The sequence below is a fragment of the Oreochromis aureus genome, linkage group 8, assembly GCF_013358895.1.
Source record: "Oreochromis aureus strain Israel breed Guangdong linkage group 8, ZZ_aureus, whole genome shotgun sequence".
Lineage (NCBI taxonomy): Eukaryota > Metazoa > Chordata > Actinopteri > Cichliformes > Cichlidae > Oreochromis > Oreochromis aureus.
The window spans coordinates 7,463,954-7,484,847 of NC_052949.1; the positions used below are offsets into that span (position 1 = coordinate 7,463,954).

General features: G+C 39.2%; 1 protein-coding gene across 2 annotated transcripts in view; it reads left to right on the plus strand.

Moving 5' to 3' along the window:
• The window catches only part of arhgap27 (Rho GTPase activating protein 27), a 31,431-nt gene extending 10,984 nt beyond the window's left edge, over window positions 1-20,447 (plus strand). Inside the window, exons 1-17 of one of the 2 annotated variants that reach the window (XM_031760170.2) lie at window positions 797-1,059; window positions 4,643-5,122; window positions 7,451-7,693; window positions 8,833-8,913; window positions 10,009-10,131; window positions 11,705-11,794; window positions 13,487-13,554; window positions 13,644-13,728; window positions 14,154-14,255; window positions 16,265-16,363; window positions 17,447-17,546; window positions 17,710-17,847; window positions 18,290-18,388; window positions 18,490-18,567; window positions 18,714-18,845; window positions 18,957-19,062; window positions 19,189-20,447. In XM_031760170.2, the coding sequence (XP_031616030.1) occupies window positions 985-1,059; window positions 4,643-5,122; window positions 7,451-7,693; window positions 8,833-8,913; window positions 10,009-10,131; window positions 11,705-11,794; window positions 13,487-13,554; window positions 13,644-13,728; window positions 14,154-14,255; window positions 16,265-16,363; window positions 17,447-17,546; window positions 17,710-17,847; window positions 18,290-18,388; window positions 18,490-18,567; window positions 18,714-18,845; window positions 18,957-19,062; window positions 19,189-19,360 (2,271 nt within the window). In that variant the 5' untranslated portion in view covers window positions 797-984 and the 3' untranslated portion in view covers window positions 19,361-20,447. Of the gene's footprint in view, window positions 1-796; window positions 1,060-4,642; window positions 5,123-7,450; window positions 7,694-8,832; window positions 8,914-10,008; window positions 10,132-11,704; window positions 11,795-13,486; window positions 13,555-13,643; window positions 13,729-14,153; window positions 14,256-16,264; window positions 16,364-17,446; window positions 17,547-17,709; window positions 17,848-18,289; window positions 18,389-18,489; window positions 18,568-18,713; window positions 18,846-18,956; window positions 19,063-19,188 lie in introns of those variants that run through there. The other variant, XM_031760169.2, reaches the window with a different exon arrangement.
• The last annotated feature ends 447 nt before the right edge of the window (window positions 20,448-20,894 follow it).

Below are 20,894 nucleotides of genomic sequence, written 5' to 3' on the forward strand. Positions count from 1 at the left end.
CTGCAAGAATCTAAATTTAAAAAATATAAACAGAGAAGTTACACTCAAAGCTTATTCATGCTAAAGCCAAATTCCAAATCTTCCTTAAAACATATCCACACACTCCGAGGCCCAGCTGGTTAATGTTGTCCCATGCAGGAGGAAGTGTTGACTGAACAATTCAATTGAACAGAAACTAGACTTCCTGTTTCAAGCATCCACCCTCATGGAGTCTGTAGATTTAGCAACAATCATCAGACAAACCTGTGAAAAAGCAGTGTTTCCATTTCATTTTCTGGGAAATGTTTGCTCTTCCCCCCCACACCACATTATTAGCTGTGACCTACTAGCAGGTCTCAGCCATTAATAAAGTGTAGGCACTAGTGTGACTTAGGTGTAGGCATTAATGTACACTTTACACACTATATGGAAGCTGCTGGTTCTGCATAGGAAAACCAAGAGATTTTAAAATCTCTACAGTTTCAAAACATCTTTCTTTTCCTCTGTTGTGAATATAACATGTTTCCTTTGAAAAAATTTGTTTCCATTGCTGTAATTTCCTTTTTATCTTATGGGTACTCAGTCAGGAAGTAGGTTGCAGTGACCTGCAGAGTTTCTGCTGCTCCCTCTATCTTACAGTTCCCTCTGTCTTGTTTTCACTGTGTGTTTCTGCTTTGGGCTGTTGGCAGACAGTTACCCTCTACCCCCCTATCCTGTGCACAGGAATTCATGCATAGGCGCGCACAAACACACACACAGTCTGACGTGCAGACACGTCTCACCCAGTCCTTACACAGTCCCTTCCTGCTGCTGTTGTCACACAGCTCACAGTTCTCCTTTCAGTCTGGGTGCAACTGTCACAGCTGCAGTGTGAGGAGGATGTAAGCGTGTTGGTGTGCACTCACCTCTATCCCAGCACAAGCGGACCGAATGTAGTCGCACGGTTAAGTCGTTAGTTTTGGTGTCTTTTGGATGGATGGCTCCACTAGATAGTACAACATAAAGATGGTGGACATGCAGTCCAGGTTTTGGCCAGGTCACCGGTCCAAGCGGGGCTTGGCCCTGCCGGTGCCCTCTAAGGTAGGTGATCGTTATTTAAGTAGCTTATAATGAAAAATTCCGTTTTATTCATTGGTTTTTGTATCCTTGTAAACTTTGTTAACTGATGTGCTTCCTGTTTTCTCTAACGTGATCACATCGGCCCTGCACTTGTTTTGTTTCCTGTACCGAGTAAGGTGACGTACATGGCGTACTAACTGTGCCATGTTAGTTTTTAATGTTAGTTTGGACCCAAACTTTGTTTGTTAGTTTGGTTCCTGTGTGTTAGAGTGATGTTGGTATCAGTCTCAAAGATGTAAATTTTCATCTGACAAATGACTGATAGTCGCGGTCTTTATGGGTTGACGTTTGAATCGTCGGTTTTGTTTGCACAACAACTTCACAGAGCTAAAATTAATCTTTAATTTTTTCATGTACATTCTTTGGACACACAGTCATGTAACTAAAGTTAACATTGTTGCCAGGTTCATTCAAACATTTTCCCAAAGCAAAAGCATCAGTTCAGAGAAACTGCATTACAAGTCAAAGATCTGCATTCAAATGTTACCTACAGAACACACTTAAAGGCTTAAAAGCATTATAGTGTTTTTTTTTTTTTTTGACCTGATTGGTGTTTTTGTGAGCAAAAATTAACGTTAACAACTCAGATGTCATTGAAAATGGAGTCCACATGAGCTGGAAATAAGTTTTTTTTTTACTATTTATTTTCATTACTCCTACTTTCCAGAATGGCTTGGCTCATTTAAGCTCATTCATGATTTTGGGTTCTGTTACTATGAGATTTGTAATATTGTAAGATTTTGTAAGACGGTGATAATACAACAATACAAGTCAGGCTTTTTTATGTAAAGTCTAGTTTTTATTTTACTGCCATTTTACTCAAATGCTTTCACCCACCCACCTAGCTTTAGTGTTTTAGTTTTAGTGAACTGCATTTACACTGGTAGTAAGTACACCATAATTGCACCTACACATGTGACTGACATAACTATGCTCAGATGTTGTTGTTGTATTACTCTATATGCGTATGCACAGTTTTGCTTCGATCACGTGCAGTTAAGTTTTAGTGTTGTGTTCCAAAGGATGGGGACCTTCCAGCATAGCTATTTCAGAGATCAATGATGCAGCTTTCATTTCCTCTGTGTCTGTCTGTACAGTCGTGTTGTTCGGGATCAATCTGTTTTGGGGTCAGCTGTCTGGTTGTCCTCATCGCTTGCCTCATAGTTATATTGAGATCAATAACTAAGCAAAGTCAGCTAAGTGATAACACTGTATAGATAAAAAAAAAAAACAGACACAGTGCAATAGAGAAATGCTCTCATTGCTCTTTTATTTTTATCGCCTACATTTATCTGCCTGCTCTAAGTTGGGGTACTGTGTGGGTGACCCAAGAGCCAAGTGGTTAAAGCACATACACCAACCACAGCGAGTCTCTGATCAGTTCCTGGCTTGCTCGACCGTCACTGCACGTCAATCCACTGCTCTCTTTCATCACATTTCATTTGTTTTCTCTTTTAACAATATTTTAAGGATTTTTTATGATTATTTTGGCTTTTACTACATGTAAAGCGTCAGATAGGATCATGTCATTCACTACTTCACTGGATGTTGTTGTTATGTACTGCAATGATTTCGCTTCCAAGGTGCTTGTTTCCAACAAGTTCTGCTTCGGGATTCTAACAAAGACTACTAAAGCCAAAGGTGCTTCCAAAAGAGGCCTATACTTGTACTAAAACAGCCACATCTCAGTTTTTAAATACTTAGTGACAACTAAAAATCCTGCATTCCCAAGCAAAAGAACTCATGCAGACACAGATTACGTTGGTGGCTGTCTAATAAACAAAGTTTGGAAAAGAACATAACAAAGCCTTGTAGTGGATGCAGACTGACTGTACATACATGTGTAGTGACTTCCTCATTTCTGAGGAAGGAAAAACTGTACAAGTCAGGCTTGAAACAAGAATCCATGCAGGTTCCAACGCTAAAATTATAAATAAGGTTTGCAATAGAAACATGCAGGTTTGATCATTCTTGGAACTTTGTCAGTGTCCTGATCACTGTGTTGCATTTTGTCCTTTGACCGTTTTTATGTAGATAAAAATGGACTAAATACTATCGTCCAGTGTATTGTGCATGTATACCGTGCAGTGAAAAGTGTCATGTTTGCCTTTCGGGTGTAAAGAAGTTAAGGAATAGTACCTTAAAGCTGATCATAGTCGAAATGAGGGCAGCTCCGATAACCAGACGATGCCCATGACTGTTATTAAATATTAACATACTGATATTATGTCAATAGCATACATACACTACATTGTACAGTTACGAATAGACTGTCTCCCCACCTCCAAGTAGTTGTATTTTGTATTTAATATGCCAATAAAAGAAACAGAGCTTTCGATGAATTTGACGGAGCGCATTTCTGCTATTATTTCATCAGATTTTCTGCAGGTATTGCGCTATTATTGTGATTGTAACATGTACTGAGTTACTGCTTCCTGTTACACTTTTCTCCTTTTTTACACTCTGTTGACTGCAGTGATGACCAGATACAGCACTGACATGCGCAGGTCTCAAGTCTTGATAAATATAGAAAATGAGACTACCTGTGTAACAAGAGGTAGTTAAGGGGAAAGTCTGTAGCAGAAAGGAGCCTATCTTTTTATCTGTGCCACCATGTTCAGGAGTCTTACAGAGAGGAATAGTGGAGCACAGGTGAGAGCACAGCAACTTAAAGCAAAGCTTTTTTTTTTTGGCGGGAGTTGTTTCAGGTGCCCACTTGTAACTACGGAAAGGTTGAGGACAGTGGCGGCCTTTCATCGCACTCACTCTCGCTGGTGTTCTTTAAACAAATTAGTTGTGATGATCAGGATTGTTTTGCATGTTGTGTTCCTGCCATGCAGCAAGTGGACTCATGTGGAACTCTGTTCATGAAAGCAATGTGACACTGAGGACCGAACAACCCATTGAGAGAGAAAATGAACAGAGAAAATGAAATGAAATAGGTAGTTAACTGGTTTGCAGTGGAACAAGAGGACCAAAGCTGATGCACAATAGTAACGCTTAGCCGAGTTGTCAGACATCTATGGTTGGCCTGTGGTTTGGTGTTATTTGTGTGGTTGCTATTTATTTATTTATTTTGGTTTTTTAATACAATATTCAACAAAAACTTCACAAAACCCACCACAGATAAGCATATGATGAACTTTGGCAGCAAGTGCTAAACACAAACAGGGCTCTTCTTATAGAGGCTTAAACTCATGTGGAGGTGTTTTTGTGGGCAAATATAGGTTTTGATTATTACTGAGGGAAGAGCGTGTCTGTGGGGTTTTTTTCAGCTTTAGGCTACTTCCTGTGCTCTGTAAGATGCGGAAGGCTGACTTATAAAGAGCAATAGTAAGAGCAGTGGACTGAAGACAAGTACTTGACACTGCTGACACTGCTTGTGCTACTTTTTTGTGTGTTTACAGGAACACTAAAGTGACAAGATCAGAGTTTGACACCTTCAAAAATGAACTCCACAGAAGAATCTACTTTGTTTGCTTTAAACTTGTGTTTTGTAATGTAGAAGCATATATAAACGAGTCCCTTCTTTGTTTTTCCACAGGTGCAGGATGAAAATCTGCGGTCAGCAGTGTACGTCAATGTAGCAGAGCTCCGGAAAAGCATCTCAGAGTCTCCTCCGTCGGCTCCTCCGTCGGCTCCTTCGTCCTACTCTCCTTCCTACCTTAACCCAGAGGGATGGGAGGTGCACGTTGACGACGAAAGTGGACAGGAGTATTACTACAACCCCAACACGGGGCGCACAACCTGGGACAGCCCTTTTGTAGACCCCTCCACAGACCCCGAACCACTCCCTGCAGAGGAGCCTTATTCCCCCTCACCTCCTCAATCTCCTCAATCCACCGCCTCCCCACCGGCGTGGACCTTAGACTGGGAGCAGTTAGTGGATGAGACCAGTGGTCGCCCATACTTCTATAACCCAATGTCTGGGGAAACATCTTGGGAGCCCCCTGAGCAGCCTCAGAGCCCCTACCCGCCTCTGATGGAGCCTATGAGTGTGCACAGGTTTCATGAGGATGAGCGGGTAAGGACAGCATAGCTGCTCTACTTAGCTGCTCTCTGTCTCCTGTTTTAGCTTCACCCAAGGGAAAGCTGTAAATACAGTCTGCTTTTAATGGAATTAAATCTCATGCACCTACATAGCTAGTAGGACTCATTTTCATCAGGGAATCTCACAGCCCTGGCACTTAATATCCACAACAGTGGACATTAAGCAGTATTGTCTCTTAACTTTAAATTAAGACAGGCATCTGTCCTCATTTTAAATTAGCTAAAAATTATTGGTGATGTTTTGTTTCTTCTGGGAAACTGGGCAAATTTGGGAAATGCTTCACTTCAAATTACCACTCAGATTTATATCATGAAAAGTTTTGTTCACAGCGCAAGCAGGGAGTGACCCCATTTTTCCCCTTGAATGACTTTTCTGAGCTGGAGAAAAAGCATTAATAGGCCAAGAAAGAATAATACATCGAGGTCATGAAACTATTCTGACTCATTTATGAAAGTCATAGCGAAGTCATCAAGCTCTATTTCGGGGTCACAGTAAGAAATTATTCAATCAAGATGATTCCGTGGGATGTAGCAACATTTCAAAACAGGAAAGGGCAGAGGAGGCGTTAATACTTTTACTATTATTATTCTTTATTAGACAGGAAGTGAAACCCTTGGGAGCAGCCTAGGCCAAGAATGGCAGTATTAACACAGCATGTTTTTTAATAGTGAGAGAAACCAGAGCCTATGGAAAACAAAACTGGATATTGTGGTTTAAAACTTGGGATTCTCTTGCTGTGAAACAGCAGCGCTAATAAAACAGGAGGTCAAGATTCACCAAGGGGGGGATTAAATCATTAGACTTAGATGGCAACTGACCATGATGGTATATCACAGAGCTAAGCATCAAAATCTCAGGAACCGTAAGCAGCGTACATGAATTAATACTTCTTTGTGAATGTTGGTATTACTGGTCTTCCATCTTGAGTTATCAGTGTTTACAGGGAGGCCTGCAGTTCTAAGTAAAAAAGACTAAAAACTGAGCAGTAATAGCCATGAATGTGTATTCTGGTGAATCTCATATGTTGTAATCGTGATGAAATAAGCACAAGTTCTTCCAGGGAGTAAAGGCGCTTCTTTCTTTCTCTGTGCTGGATATGTTTGTGTTTGTTGGGGGTTGTGCGCGGTGGATGTTATATTCCTCATTAGAAATTTTGGACTTATTAGAGTAACTTTCCATAGTCCAAAGTTGAAAATAAGCCTTAATTATTTTATACTAGGCTTTAATGCGGTCTCGGGTTCCTACATTGTGTGGAACAAGACATTTTAGGTCCCTTTAAGCGAGCTTTCCTCCATCGTGGAAACAGAGAGGTTCTGGGGGCCTACTACTCTCTATGACATCATACAGAGCCAATAGGAGAAAAAGCAGTTGGAAACAGCCCTGCACAACAGTCTGAAACCTGAGCTTTTGGCAAGATACTATTTATATCTAACAAAATCTCATTACTTGTAACCTTGGCTACGTTGAATATGAGCTTACACATGTCAGAAAGTGAAAGTCTCTTTAAACAAAATGTGATGTTCTGCACATGTTTTTTCTCCATTATTCATTTGTTATATATGAGCAGCAAAGAAAAAAAAAGGCCGGGTCACCAATTTATCTGAAGGAACTTTATGCAGTGATAAAGGAGTTGACTCATGATTACGACATTAGGAATTTATCTGAATACACATTCATTTTCTGCTCTGTTTTTTTAGCCCACCACAATAACAGCAGGCTCGACTGTGAGAAATATACAAGCATGATTATAAAAACATAGTTGGTGAATTAATGAATTCATTGTTTTTACATCGAGGCATGGATAGATATACAATCCCGACAGCTCATAAGAGTTTTGCGTTGCTGATTAATTGATGCTTTTTAATGCGTAAAGACGATATAAAGTGATGATAATTATTTTATCCTTGCCATAAATTCTCACTTATCTTTTGTTTTTTTTAATGTTATGCTTACAATAAAGTTTGGAAAGAGGGAACTATTTCCATCCAAAGGTCACAATAACTTTTAAGCTTCAGGTCTTTCATTTGTCTTTTTTACTTTTGCAAAAAAGCCTTAAAAACTGTCAGAAGATGGATTTTGTGACTTTCATGTAGAACCACCTTGACTTTTTCCCATATTTTAAGTGTTTGTGCATTGTTTTGCTAAATCAAACCAGTTCCTAGCTGTAGTTTAGTATTTACCCCGTAAAATAAAACAAAAAGTGTGTATTTTTGGAAAATACTCCCATTTGGGTCACAGCTCATGTGTTGAACCCTGAGTGGGACTTATGTGTAAGTTAATGTACTGTGTTTTCATCCCCAGCCTCCTTTACCTGAGGAGGACTACCCCTCGGAGGATTACCCGCCTGCAGATCCACCAGAGGGCTATGAGGACACCCATGCCACAGGACCTCCAGCCCCAATCCCAAAAGACTACAGCTTCAGCCATGTGACCCGGACCGTAATCCCCAGGGCCAACCTGGACCGCAACACCCCGGCTGGTTGGAACCTCACTGTGGAACAAGATGGGACGTGGGTGTTCACCAGTGAAAACTCACCAGATCAGGTCTGCCCAATCAGGATTCAGTTTAATTATCCTACAAAATGTTTGAATATGTGATGAAACGGCTTCAAACACATTCCAGCATAGTTACCATGATGATTGTTTGTAAACCCAGTATATCAGTGTTATCTGTGATTGTTTTGACGTCATTCCAGTTGTGCAATTATCCAGGGAGGCGCGCAGCTAGTGTGGCTAAGAATAGAGTTGAGAGAAAATGACAAACACTGCATATTTTCCCCATCACACACCTCTGTCCTGTTACTGTGTGAACAGACCATGAATCTGTTTTGGAAAGTTACAACATCTGTCATGTGTGGTCCACCCAGTTTGAATCCTGGACAGGATTTCAGGCTCCATTCGCCAAAAAACGTGACATTTTAGTGAGTTAATGCCAAGCATCCACGCCACTTTTAAGACCTTTAAAGCAAAGTCTTATGGAAACCCTAGTGTTAGTTCAAATATGGAGTATTGTTTTATTCTTCGTGGACTCAAACAGAAAGTTTTTGAAGTGGTGCTTGAGTGGTGCTCGGGTGGTGCTTGGGTCTTGTTAGTCATAAAAAAAAATAAGATAAACATCATATCTGGGCTGTTTGAGTTCTCCTCTCCTGTTACCAAGATTTCCTCAAGTAATAAATCATAGTTACAGTCCTGGTTTGCTTTGTAAAACTACATTCTATCCTCAAATTACCACTTAGTTCTTTCAGTAACAGTTTCACCTTTTGGCAGCCAAAGTGGAAAAAATCTGGTTGTACTGTTTGTCTACTGCCATTCTTCCTCTGTAGTATTTTCAAGAAGAAACCAGTTCTCTGCTTCCTGTTTATGCTGCACCATGCGCGCCCAGCCCATGCATGACTGGTCATGTGATGTGCATTTGCGAGCGTCTTAGTTTGTAATTACATTACATCCAAATATGCGACAAAGTCCTCGTCTGGACTGAGATTAGTGTGGATACCATTTTCAGTACCATTTTCTGCAGCAGCATGCAGCAGATCATGTCTGAGCATTGTTTTAGTCCTAAGGAAGTGAAACTACCTGAGCAAGACATTTTTTTTTAACTATTTTCAGTAATTAACATGCTTTCAGTTTCTTTTTCTGTAACACTGACACATGTTTAACTAAAACAAGTGCATTTTGTGTAACAGTGGATCAAGTCTTTGGATGAGCAGGGGCAGACCTACTACTATCTAAGAGATGGCTCCAGGTCTCTGTGGAACCTGCCCGAGGTAAAGATCTCACACCACTTAACAAAGTAGTCGTCAGTGTTTTTCATGCAAGATTATCACTGATTTTTTTACAGTTTGGATATAAATTCTGAAAATCAGTTTCTACTTAATATTAAATGGACTAGTTTGAATACAGCGCTTTTCTACTCTACTTGAGCACTCAAAGTGCTCAATACAACATGTCTCGTTCGCCCCTCACACACACATTCATACAGCCACTTTTTTCTTATTCCAGGTGCTTTCTATCAAACAGTTACACTTCGATGAGCAACTTGGGTTTCGGTATTCCGATTAGTAGATGACCTACTCTACTTCCTAAACCACAGCCACTGCCACTGCTATACCCCTCTACTCATTGCATAGTAGATTTGAATAAACAGGAAACAAGCGTAACTTTATATGTATATTCATAGCATACTTCTTACAAAGTAGAAGCACAATGCTCTGCACAATGCATAATCTACCACAAAAGTTGCACCTGCAAAATGATATAGATAATGCAACACTGAGACAGTAGGCAAGAAGAGAAGACTAATTACTCAAATCAGTGTTAAGAAGCAGATTTTCAACTGAAATAATAAGATGATCAATAGACTAGTGAAAATGATAAAATCCTAGAAATCAAGTCTATAAAAGTAGCATACATTTAATAAAATGCTAATTTTATGCTGCTAAAAAGTTTAACTGAACAGGAATGATGTTACCTTTTTTTAAAAATACTGGTAATGTTAAAGCACAGCTAGAGTTATAAACTGGGAGCTCATTCCATTAGCTTGGAGTATAAAGGTTTTAGGGAGACTCAGAGTGTAACAAGACAGGTAGTTGTTCCAGTTTACCTGAGGGTTTGAGCTGTCTCATACTCAGATCCCACACAGTGCAGGCTCTTAGAAATAAGGATTCAATTTTGAATATGAATATGAATTCTATAATTAATTTTTTTTAAAAAATAAAACACCATATTTCATATCCTTTGGCAGATAGGTAGCATCAAATTTACATTTGTCTAAATTAAAGCAACACTAATCCTTAAAGCTGTGTCGTTTCACTCATTTTCTTCCATTTAATCAATTAAACTAAACTGTTTTGTCCCTCTAGGCCCCTATAGCTTATAGCCAGTTGAGGGTGGAGAATGGCATTGAGGCGGATGGCGTGTCTGTCATCAAAAACTGGAGACACACCGTGGGACCTGCTCAGTTCGGCTCTGCCCAGGAAGATGGGGTACAAACACGCACATGCATATACACCCACTAACAGCACATGCTCGTTTAAGCACAAGCTGTATCACGTATCCAGGGTGTGTCACCTGGTTTAAACAGAAAGCTTTAGTCAGGCAAAAGTAGTAAGGGTAAGTACCTGTATAACAATCAACACTACTAGGCTTTTTAACCCTTATTTAGCAAGGCAAATCAGCTCCACACCACGCTTATTTACAGAAACAGAGACGCAGAGGGAGGATGAGGGAGAGCAAAAGGTGATATTTGCACAAACACCTGCGACTTCTGCTATACAATAAAGGGCTTGTGCTAAACAAGTCACCTCTAGCAGTCGGGGGTTCAAAGCAACCGTGTTGCTCAAGGGCACAACACAGTTGCCTGGATTTCTCTTCACTGGAACCAAGGAGTTTACTCAAACCAAGAAAAACAGGCTCCGGATCAACTCTGTCATCTTTTTGATATAAAGTTTCTTTTTTTGTTGTTAGTGTGAAGAAGCTGAGTGATGACAAAGACAAACATAAAAAGACCAGAATTATAATTAATAAGTGGAGTAATGCAATTTTGTATAAAAAAATTAAGTGCATATTGTTAGGTGATTGTTGTTCTTCTCACCATTTAATGCCATATTAACAAGGATAGTCCTCAGTATTGGACACTGAGAAAATGTGACAGAGTTAAGAAGCCAAGAAACTGCATTTTATATCTGCAATCTGACCCCCATAGTCAGGGATTAACAGGTTAAATACTGTTTGAATCCAGAGAATTTGAGTCTTTGGGGCAAATAAAGTCTAAAAACATTCAGGGCTACAGTGCACATATGCATGCAAAGCATGGAGATAAATAGGAAACACCGATTTACACATGCAGGATGTCCACCCACAGCCTCAGACATCTAAATCTTGTAAGCCACACCATGAAAAATTTTTTTTGCCACACCAGGCAAAAAGGCGTCTTCTCTACAACCTATATGCACATTTAAGCCATTAATATATAGCTACATGTGAATTATGGTTTTTTTTAGATTAGGAGTCAGTCAAAACGTATTTTATCCCACATACGGTAACCATTGTGTCACGGTGGTGTAGTATTTTGTATTTCCATAGAAAGAAGAGTCTGAGTATGAAACTGCTGGTTGTCAGAGTGGTTTGCAGTGTAACTGAGGAGGAACTGAGTCTTTTCACTTTTCAGCCAATTTCAGATGTAGAGGGATGAGTTTTCCTAGATATCCTATTTTGGTGAAATGCGAAACTGGTGTTTAATCATTCACCCTTGGCTACACTTCTAAACAAGTCTCACTTGGTAGTGTAATGTAGCAAAGCTATTTTCAAAGTGTTATCAACACATTGTTGTTTTTTCCAGTACATGCTACATTTGCAGATATAGTGCAACAAATAAGCACATATTTCAGCATGTAAGAGTTTCTTTAGATCCTCCTGAAGATATAAGATGTTAATTATTTAAAGAAATGTAAATCTTATCTGCTGATTTTGATTTCTGCTTATTCAATATTTAAATTTACATGCTTGGGTACGCTTTGTGGGTTTTTTTGAATGGCAAATCTCCTCACTGTCTTTCAGAGATTCGGCCCGACTCACAGGAGGAACACGTCAGACTACAGCTCCAGCGACAGCTCCAGTACAGGAAACTCTCCTGAGACGCAGCAAAATGTGAGTGGAGCTTGTGTCCTGCCAAGGATTGTACTGACTGACTGCTTTTGATGAATTCTCAGCAGCAACAAAATTCCTCTGATCTTCACCTTTACCTGAAAGGAGTTCTGTGTCTCTCTCTTAAGGCTTTTGGGTTTCGGCCCTGGAGAAATCCTTATTATCTGACCTCAAAGTGGCTGCGCTATAATGTGGGTGGTTAGAGAGCTCACCTGCCCTTGATCTATAGATAGGTGCATCTATCTATCTATGATGGGCAAAATGTGTCATTATTAGATAATTAACGGAGCATTTGTTGCACTCAACCAGTTTCATTCCATGCATTAAATACTGTACTCATTGAAATCACCCCATTGCTAACCCTTGCTGGAAACCTGCAAACCCTTTACTGTATGTTTTTGCCTAAATGTGCATCTGGCTGAAGACAGATCTGTTGTCTAGAAACTGCCTGAAAGTCACTCTTGTAAATCAAAGGACAAGTTATGTGACGTTCTTCTTTTTTCTTACTTTAAACCAAAATTGATTCTTCTTAGAATTTTTATCTGTTGAGCTCTCATTCTGACAGCTGTACTTAATTTTATAAGAATGTTGAAAATTTACACAACCCTGCCACTGTTTGATCAATGTGTATCCTCTAAAAGTAGTCCCCCGGAAATCAACTTTGCACACACTGGGTTGACATTTACTTAAAAAAAATATATAGTAGCTCTCTGTTTTAGAAGTCTTGTGGTGTTAGCGTCTCTTTAGTGTTGTGGTTCACACAGTTGTCTAACATGTGAAAATTTCCTGTTTCAGTCTGGGGAGGGGATGCAGATCCCTTGGGGTTTGTTTTAGGAATGCAGAGCTACCTGCTGTGGTGACCAAATTTGAGGGAGCAGCTGAAAGCAGCTTTGTTACCGAGTTGTTGATCAATTTCATATTTGTCTGTTTTTTGGGGGCGGGGTTTTGTCAAAGCCACAGGGAGTCACTCGTGATGGGCAAAAGAGCTGCATTTGGCACTGTGTAACTGTGCCTCTTTTGTTAGGTTTACAAAGCTGCATCTGAACAAAACACCAGACCAGAGTGGAGGTTTCTGTCCATAATGCACAACACCACATTTGGTGAAAAACAAACATGGCATATCAACACAAACACCTCCTACAAGTTGTCAACCCTGGTGGTGGAGGAGTGATGATCTGGTTTTGTTTAGCAGCCACAGGATCTGAGCACTTTGCAGTCATTGAGTTGACCCCTGCATAGCAAAAAATTCTAGAGCCCAATCTGAGGACAGATCTGTCTGACAGGTAAAGCTGGGTCATGCTACAAGACAGTAATTCCATGCACAACAGCAAACCTACAACAGAATGGCTGAAAAAGAAAAGAAGCAAACTGCTGCAATGATCCAGTCAAAGTCCGGTCCAATCAGAGAGAGAGTTTTGTTTTCATAGCTCCTGATTCTGAAATCAGCACCGTTGGATGTGAAACATAAAAGAAATTAATAATTATAACAATTCTTTATGCAATGTATTGTAATAGAGAAGTCAGTGCTGTTTAATATAATCTGTATGCATGATGCTGCTGAAGACATTTGTGTTCAACATTGTCACCAGAACCTGCTGTCCTTCATTTCATCCCACAAGTAAATTTTACTCATAAGCCTGATAACTAAACATGATCTGCAAATAATTTAAATATGTTTATCGTTTATATTCTTAGGTGCAGAACTTGGAGAAAGCTGGAATTCTTAATAAAACAAAAGTGTCTGAGAATGGAAGGAAAGTAAGGTAAGAGGTTGCTTTGAGGTGTATTTTGCAAGTATCTTACTCACATTTCTCGAGTTTCTGTGTTACTTATGAATCTTCTCGCATTCCAGAAAAAACTGGGCCCCAACGTGGACTGTTCTCCATGGAGGGGTGCTGACGTTCCATAAGGACCCAAAATCTGCATCAGGGGCCGCGGTATAGTATACGCTTTTTATTAACAACGGAAGCGCTCATATTTTTGCTTGTAAAGGTGCAGAATGTGTTCATCCTGTGTTAATAATAGAAGCTCTGACATAGCATTCTTGCTCATTTCTGGCAGCGTTGTGTCTAAATGTAGTCACAACTCTTCATGAAATAAGTTTTCACTTTTCTCTTCTTGCGTTTTAAATATAAACTATCTGTTCTTATCATCTGCACGATACTATCACATTTCTTACCTAAAAGGAAAACCTAAACTGCAGCGTGTTGCCAGCTGAGGTGTCACCTTTATGAGAATGCGTTAAGGCCCTCGAGTCACGAGCTGCCAAGGACAGCCACAGCTTTTATTAAAGGCATCTTGATTCTTGGAATGCCGTGCCGTCGGTTTTGTAAACACCTGGATTTTGTTTTTCTCCTTGCAGAACAAAACCAATCACATTGTCCCAGAGGTTGCGGTGGAACTGCGCGGAGCAACGATTGGCTGGGCCACAAAGGACAAATCTAGCAAAAAGAATGTTTTAGAGGTGTGTTTGTTGACAGTGCTCATTTCTAAGTTTGTACATCCTCGATTCCTTTCTTGAAATACTCTCCTTGTGTCGTAATCACTCTCACCAGAGATGCAGATATTTAATAAAATGAGGTGACCTAGCATCAGAGCCTCATTTCAAAGACATAAAACTGCATGGCTTCTTCTTCTACTTTTTTTTGTTATAGCCTGCTGTGCTAGTTTTTGATCTCAGATGCCATAGAAGTATAACAGTGTTAAAGACAAGCTTTATATTTAGGTCTAATTTTGATTTAATTCATAACACACACGGTCACAAGATGTGCATTTTTTTATCACAGTTGCAAACAGTGAAGAGGAAAAACTCTGATCCCTGTTGTTCATTTGAAATACTAAAAAAAGAATATAAACATCTGCTTATGCATAGAGACGTCCTCTATTCCAGCTGTGTGCGACACAGCATCAAAGATAAAAACAAACACTTGTTAAAGTTGTGCATCCTCGATTATAGGTCCCATGGGAAGCCTTCTTTCTTGTCTATGAAACAAAATAACCATCAATAGCATACTGAGGTTGATGTCACAGGCAGGATGTCAGAGAACAGAAAAACAGAGAAAAGAGGAGAGCAGTCAGTGCCCCACATGTCACGCTGAAAATCATGCCCACTGGAGGGGAAGACAATTGACCTCGAACTATGCAACTGAGTTCCGAAACACTAAGCAAATGCATTAAAAGCTGGCTAAATAAATTAAAATTCACTTCCTTAAAAGATCATTTTAGCAGCTAGCAGTTATAGAAGTAATATTAGCTACAATGTATGGGGGAAAAAAGTATTGGGCTGCACTCCAATTAAAAAACTCCTGCTTTAAACCCTAAATCCGGCGACGGGTTAGGGTTTAAAGCAGGGGTGGGCTACTCCAGGCCTCGAGGGCCGGTGTCCTGCAGGTTTTAGATCTCACCCTGGGTCAACACACCTGAATCAAATGATTAGTTCATTAACAGGCCTCTGGAGAACTTCAAGACATGTTGAGGAGGTAATTTAGCCATTTGAATTAGCTGTGTTGGATCAAGGACACATCTAAAACCTGCAGGACACCGGCCCTCGAGGCCTGGCGTTCGACACCTGTGCTTTAAAGGGTTAATCTTTGAATTCAGGCATTTTCAGTGCCTTTGCCAGAGTTGTATAAAATCAAGCAGCGAGCCAAGGAGTGCTTCACTCTAAAGAGTTCACAAATTTCGAGCATGGTACTGTAGTAGGAGGCCACCATTGCAACAAGTCAGTTTGTGAAATTCCACGATCAACTGTTAAGCACTCGGGAACCACAGCAACTCAGCCATGGAGTGGCAGATCATGTGAAGTAACAGGGCAGAGGTGCTCAGGCATACAATGCGTCAAAGTCGCCAGCACTCTGCTGACTCAGTCAATAAACAGTTCCACACCTCCTCGGGCACTAAAATCAGCACGAAAACTGCGCCAGGAGTGTCATGTCATGGGCTTCCACAGCCGAGCGGCTCCTGTAGGTGTAAAGTGTAGGTGCCTCACTTTTGCCCATATATTGTATGTATTAGCTGGGTTCTGTAGTTTTCTAACTTGCAAACATAATAATGTTACATGTAGCTTTTATTTGCCACACAAGTTGCTGCATTCTTCCTCCTGAAAAAAAAGGAGCTGTGTAGATTCATTCGTCTTTCAGTTCTTCAAGGCCTTACAGCTCTTATTGTTCAAGAGAGCAGTGAATTGTTTTCATTTTCAATATGGGCGGGACGTCTCTCTGTGTGCCATTTAATGTTTTTTGTGTATGTGGGTGTGTTCGTGCTTTAGCAGAGCTGGTTCCATAAATGCACAGCTAAAATAAGATCTCACTCACTTCCTCTATGAAAAAAGTGTTGCGAGTTCAGTCAGTAACAGGAGCTCTTCTATAAATAATCTAGCAGCGATTTATTAGTCACATCATATGTTTGGATTTGTGCTTGCAAAAATAAAAAATATATAAATTCTTTTTAATCTGTGATTTTTCTGCATTTCAGTTAAAAGGAAAGAATGGTGTGGAGTTTCTGTTGCAATATGATACCGAAAGCATCATCACTGACTGGCATAAAGTCTTAGTGGACACCATAAGGCAACTTGTAAGTCTTTAAACTGCTTTTACAGAATAATCAAAATTAGGCTGCATTAAAATTGTTTAATAGCTTATTTGTCTTCTATTTTTTTCTTATATGAAAATATTAAATTTGTGTCTGTTTATAAAAGTTGATCTGTTCCACTTCCTGTTAATTACATTGTACAGATATTCACTCCAGTTCAGCTCCTAGACAAAAAAACTCCTCATATTTCTTCAAGTTTCTTAAAGTTTGTATCAATAAATGGCATAAATCAACACTTACAGGGAACCAGATTTTGACCACAAAAGCTTAATGGCACCCAACAGTAACTAGACTTTAGAAGATCACAACAGAAACTTTGGTTGTTGTGGTTGACGGTGATGCTGTCAGGAGGCAGTTCTCCGCTGCTGCTGCTGCTGCTGCTGCTGCTTCATGCCTGAAGTCAAATAAAATGCTTCACAATGCTGTGATATCCCTAGTAATTAGAGTGTTAAATACCCAAAGGTAAACAGGTAGAACTTGCTCAAAGTTTAAGGAAAAACTTTATTTTTGCCGTGTCAACAAATGTACTCATGTTTCAGCTCAAATGAAGCCTTAAAAATTAGCTTATTTGCCCATGAAGTTTTGTGTAAGTGCTATATTTGGATATTCAACATCTGAGCTTCATGCTTTTGGATTAGCACAGATGAATACACTGGAAAAGCATACATAATTTTATGGGACTGAATTTTGGGCTATACCTCCAAAGGGGTGCTATCCATTCTGGACAATCTTGCAAGCGACCCCTACAAAGCCGGATGTCCAGAGAGCGGGAGCTGGAAGTTCTTTGGCTCTTTGGTTCTCTAGCATAGCACTTTGGCTCTAGACTACTAGCGTAACTCTGGCTTAAAACAAAAATCAATTAAAACTAATATCTAGTTTATTTAATGTGTGGAAAACCACAGAATTAGAAAACACACAATTGTCTCACATTTTTTCCTAGTTAAGAAGCTAATAGATTTCTATTTTTCGCTATGTGGTCACTAGATGGAACATTTCTTTAAAAAAGTTAAATTAGAAAAACTCTACGTCAAGATTCATTATGTTTTGATTGTCTGTGTTTACCAGGAGTACCAGGAACATCATTCTGAGGAGGAGGATGCAGACATTTATGAAAAGATCCCCAACACAGATGAGAAGGTGGGAGGTGCCGCAGACAAGAGAAAATGTAAGTACAGCTTCTTCTACTTCAGCAAAAAAAAAGCTAATTATCTTTAACTATCTTTTAACTGTGGCACAAGCAGCATAACGATTGTGTTTCAGTTAGATATATAAGGCATTTGTGAACTGCCCTCCCATCCTTTTTAAATGTCTGCCGTTGCTCTCTTCAGTGAGGGGAAGTGTTACAAGTACAACTGCAACCACCACTGCAGCAGAAACAGAACAGAAGAAGGTCCGAACCAAACTGATGAAGTTCCTTATGAAGCGTCCCACGTTGCAGACGGTCAAAGAAAAAGGCTACATCAGAGGTAATTTCAGACGAGGAAATGTAGAGCTTTGTTGTCATTTGCAGGTTTTGGCTGATTTGAATAGGAGGGAAAAATCAGTCTTTGTGCCTCCCAAACACTGAGCACTGATGTTGTGCTTATATCAGCATTTAAATACGAGCTGCTTTGAATTTTCCTACCTGCTTTTCAGTTCAGTTCACTTCTGTTTAGAGCTGATTTCTAGTGCATGGACAGCAAAATGGCAAAACAAATACAATGTAATTTGTGTGATCTTAAAGCACTGCCATTAATATGAGTAGTATAAACCATCTGTGTGGGTCAAAAAGAAGAGAAAACAGCTTGACCAAGTACAGAAATTCTAAGGAAATGTCTTACATCTTACTAGATGTCTTAAAGAGTTATGAATATATTTAATATTCATTTCTGATATTGTGAGTAATCAAACTCTTCTAATTCTTTGCAGAAAATGTCTTTGGTTGTGACCTTGCGACACTGTGCGCACATGAAAAGACTACTGTACCGAGTTTTGTAGAGAAATGTATTCATGCAGTGGAAAGGAGAGGTAACACCTTATTTATATCACAGTGGAATAATTACAAAGTATATCTTCCTGTGTGCGTGACCAAGCAGCTAACCCGCTGGTGCTTACTTGCTGATTTCTAGGTCTGGATATTGATGGACTCTACAGAGTCAGTGGGAACCTCGCTGTCATTCAGAAACTGCGCTTCAAGGCCGATCACGGTAAAATCAATTAATGTGTTAAACTAATTAATTCAGTCACCTCATGTCCAGGGAACATACTGTGGTGTTGATTCCATAGGCTCATTATAGACAACAGCGCCCCCTGCTGGGTTTTAACAGCATGTGCATTTGTTGTGTTTAAACAGATGAACTGGACCTCGAGGACGGTCAGTGGGAAGATGTTCATGTCATCACCGGAGCGCTGAAGTTATTTTTCCGAGAGCTTTCTGAGCCACTTTTCCCATACAGCCACTTTAATAACTTCATCTCAGTCATCAGTGAGCATTTTTTAACAATAAGCCTAATTCTAAGCACTATACCATCAATTTTACAGATGAAATTGCAGTGAGTGTTGCCACTGATCATTAACAATTGTTATGTATTTCTAGGAATTGGTGATTACAACACAAAACGGGATCGCATGTATGACTTGATCCACTCACTTCCTGATCCAAATCACGACACCATGAAGCTACTATTCGGGCATTTACACAGGTTTGTGACAGTTTACCTTTCTGTCCTCTGCATTTTATCTTTTATTTATTTATTTATTTTGCTTACTGTACTTACTTTCATATTGAAATTGAGAGACTTTTCATAATTATTGAATTTCTTTCACAGGGTTATTGAATATGGGCAGGATAATCGTATGACTGTACAGAATGTGGCAATTGTGTTCGGCCCAACGCTGCTTCGGCCAGAGATGGAGTCGGGGAATATCGCGATGCACATGGTCTTCCAGAACCAGATAGTGGAGTTTGTCCTGAACGAATACAACTATCTCTTCCAATAAACAGTAACAAGCCTGCAGTACAGACCTGGGCCAACATGTAAATGTGCTCAAGTTTTTTAAAGAGATAGATTTACCTTTGCATTTGCACATCAGCAGCTTCAGTGTGCGAACCTGGAAAGTTAACCTCCTTCTGTAAAATATGTGAAAGGGATCTTCACGTGCTCCTTGCTGAGGATATTTGAAGCATGTTTAACCACTGTTTTATCTGGATTTTCTCTGTCGTGTGCAGCTTACACCGTTAGACCCTTCTTTGGCAGTATTGCAGGAGAGGAAGTCGAGCTACATGGGTGTTGACAGGTGTTGTTTGGTTTACCGTTTCAAAGCCACTGAGCTTGTTTTGTGTGTGTGTGTGGAATAAAGACTGTATCAAATTGCTCTCCCTCCCTGGAACTCTAGGTGTCTAAATCTCACAAGTCACTTTTTGGAGATTTTATTTTATTGCTTTTTTTTGTTTTGGTTTATCTAAATCTCAGTGATAATAGAACCAATAGGTCAAACTTGGAGAAATGCATTAATTCTCTCTCTTTAGCAAATTTTCTTTTATTGCTTTTATCTTTATTTTTAGTAATTTACAGTTTATCACTCATGGCAATATCTGAGATTCTATGCTAATATTGTTTCTTCTTTTTTCAGCCTCATTTTTACCCAGGAATTTTATTGTAATATAGAAATGTGTAAAAAAAATATTAATACTTCTTGCTATGAAGTAGATGATGGTGACATAGAGTACTTGTGCAACTTGTAGATTATTTTCCACTGAAAACATCATTTTTCAATCATGCTGTACTTGAAGAAATTGTATAATAACAGCACAGAGATATAAAGTAGCAACAGTTTGAAATTCAGAACAGAAACGTGGATTGTAGAAGAGTTTTATGACATGTAAATAGAAATAGATGGCATATTTATGCTTCAAGTTGGTGAAAATGCACAAGTTATTCCATAATAAAATAACTTTGTTAAAAAAAGGTTTATCTGTGTATGTTTGCTTCTTGCAATCATGTGTTTATAAGCTATAAATGGGAGAAATACATTTAAGAATTTGTTCAACTGAGTTTTTTCATTAAAGCTGGCCTGTTACACTTGTCACGTATATTTTTTATAATTGTGGATGTTCTCATAAATAATAATCTCCAAGGTTTCAAATAATGGGGTCAACATATATACAAGTAAACCATGTTATTCAAAAGTTCAAGCCTCAGACTTGATATATTTATATGTTTGTATTTTTTTTTTAATTTGGGTTATCTTATCATTTTATGAAAATATTAACTAAATATTAATCTAAAGTGAAAAACACTTTATGTTAAATTAGTATTCGGCATGTTAAAAAAATTGACATTTGTTGAATAAAAAGGATTGCGTCATGATTCATTTTTAACTGTTCTTCAAATATTTTATCGTCAAAGCAAATGGTTGCACAAATATTGTACAATTGCACTTTAACAAACTCTGATTACACGTGCTGAAGAGGCTGAGGAAATAAAATGCTTATTTTATAAAAGGCTTTATAAATGCCAAAAGGTGTAACTTA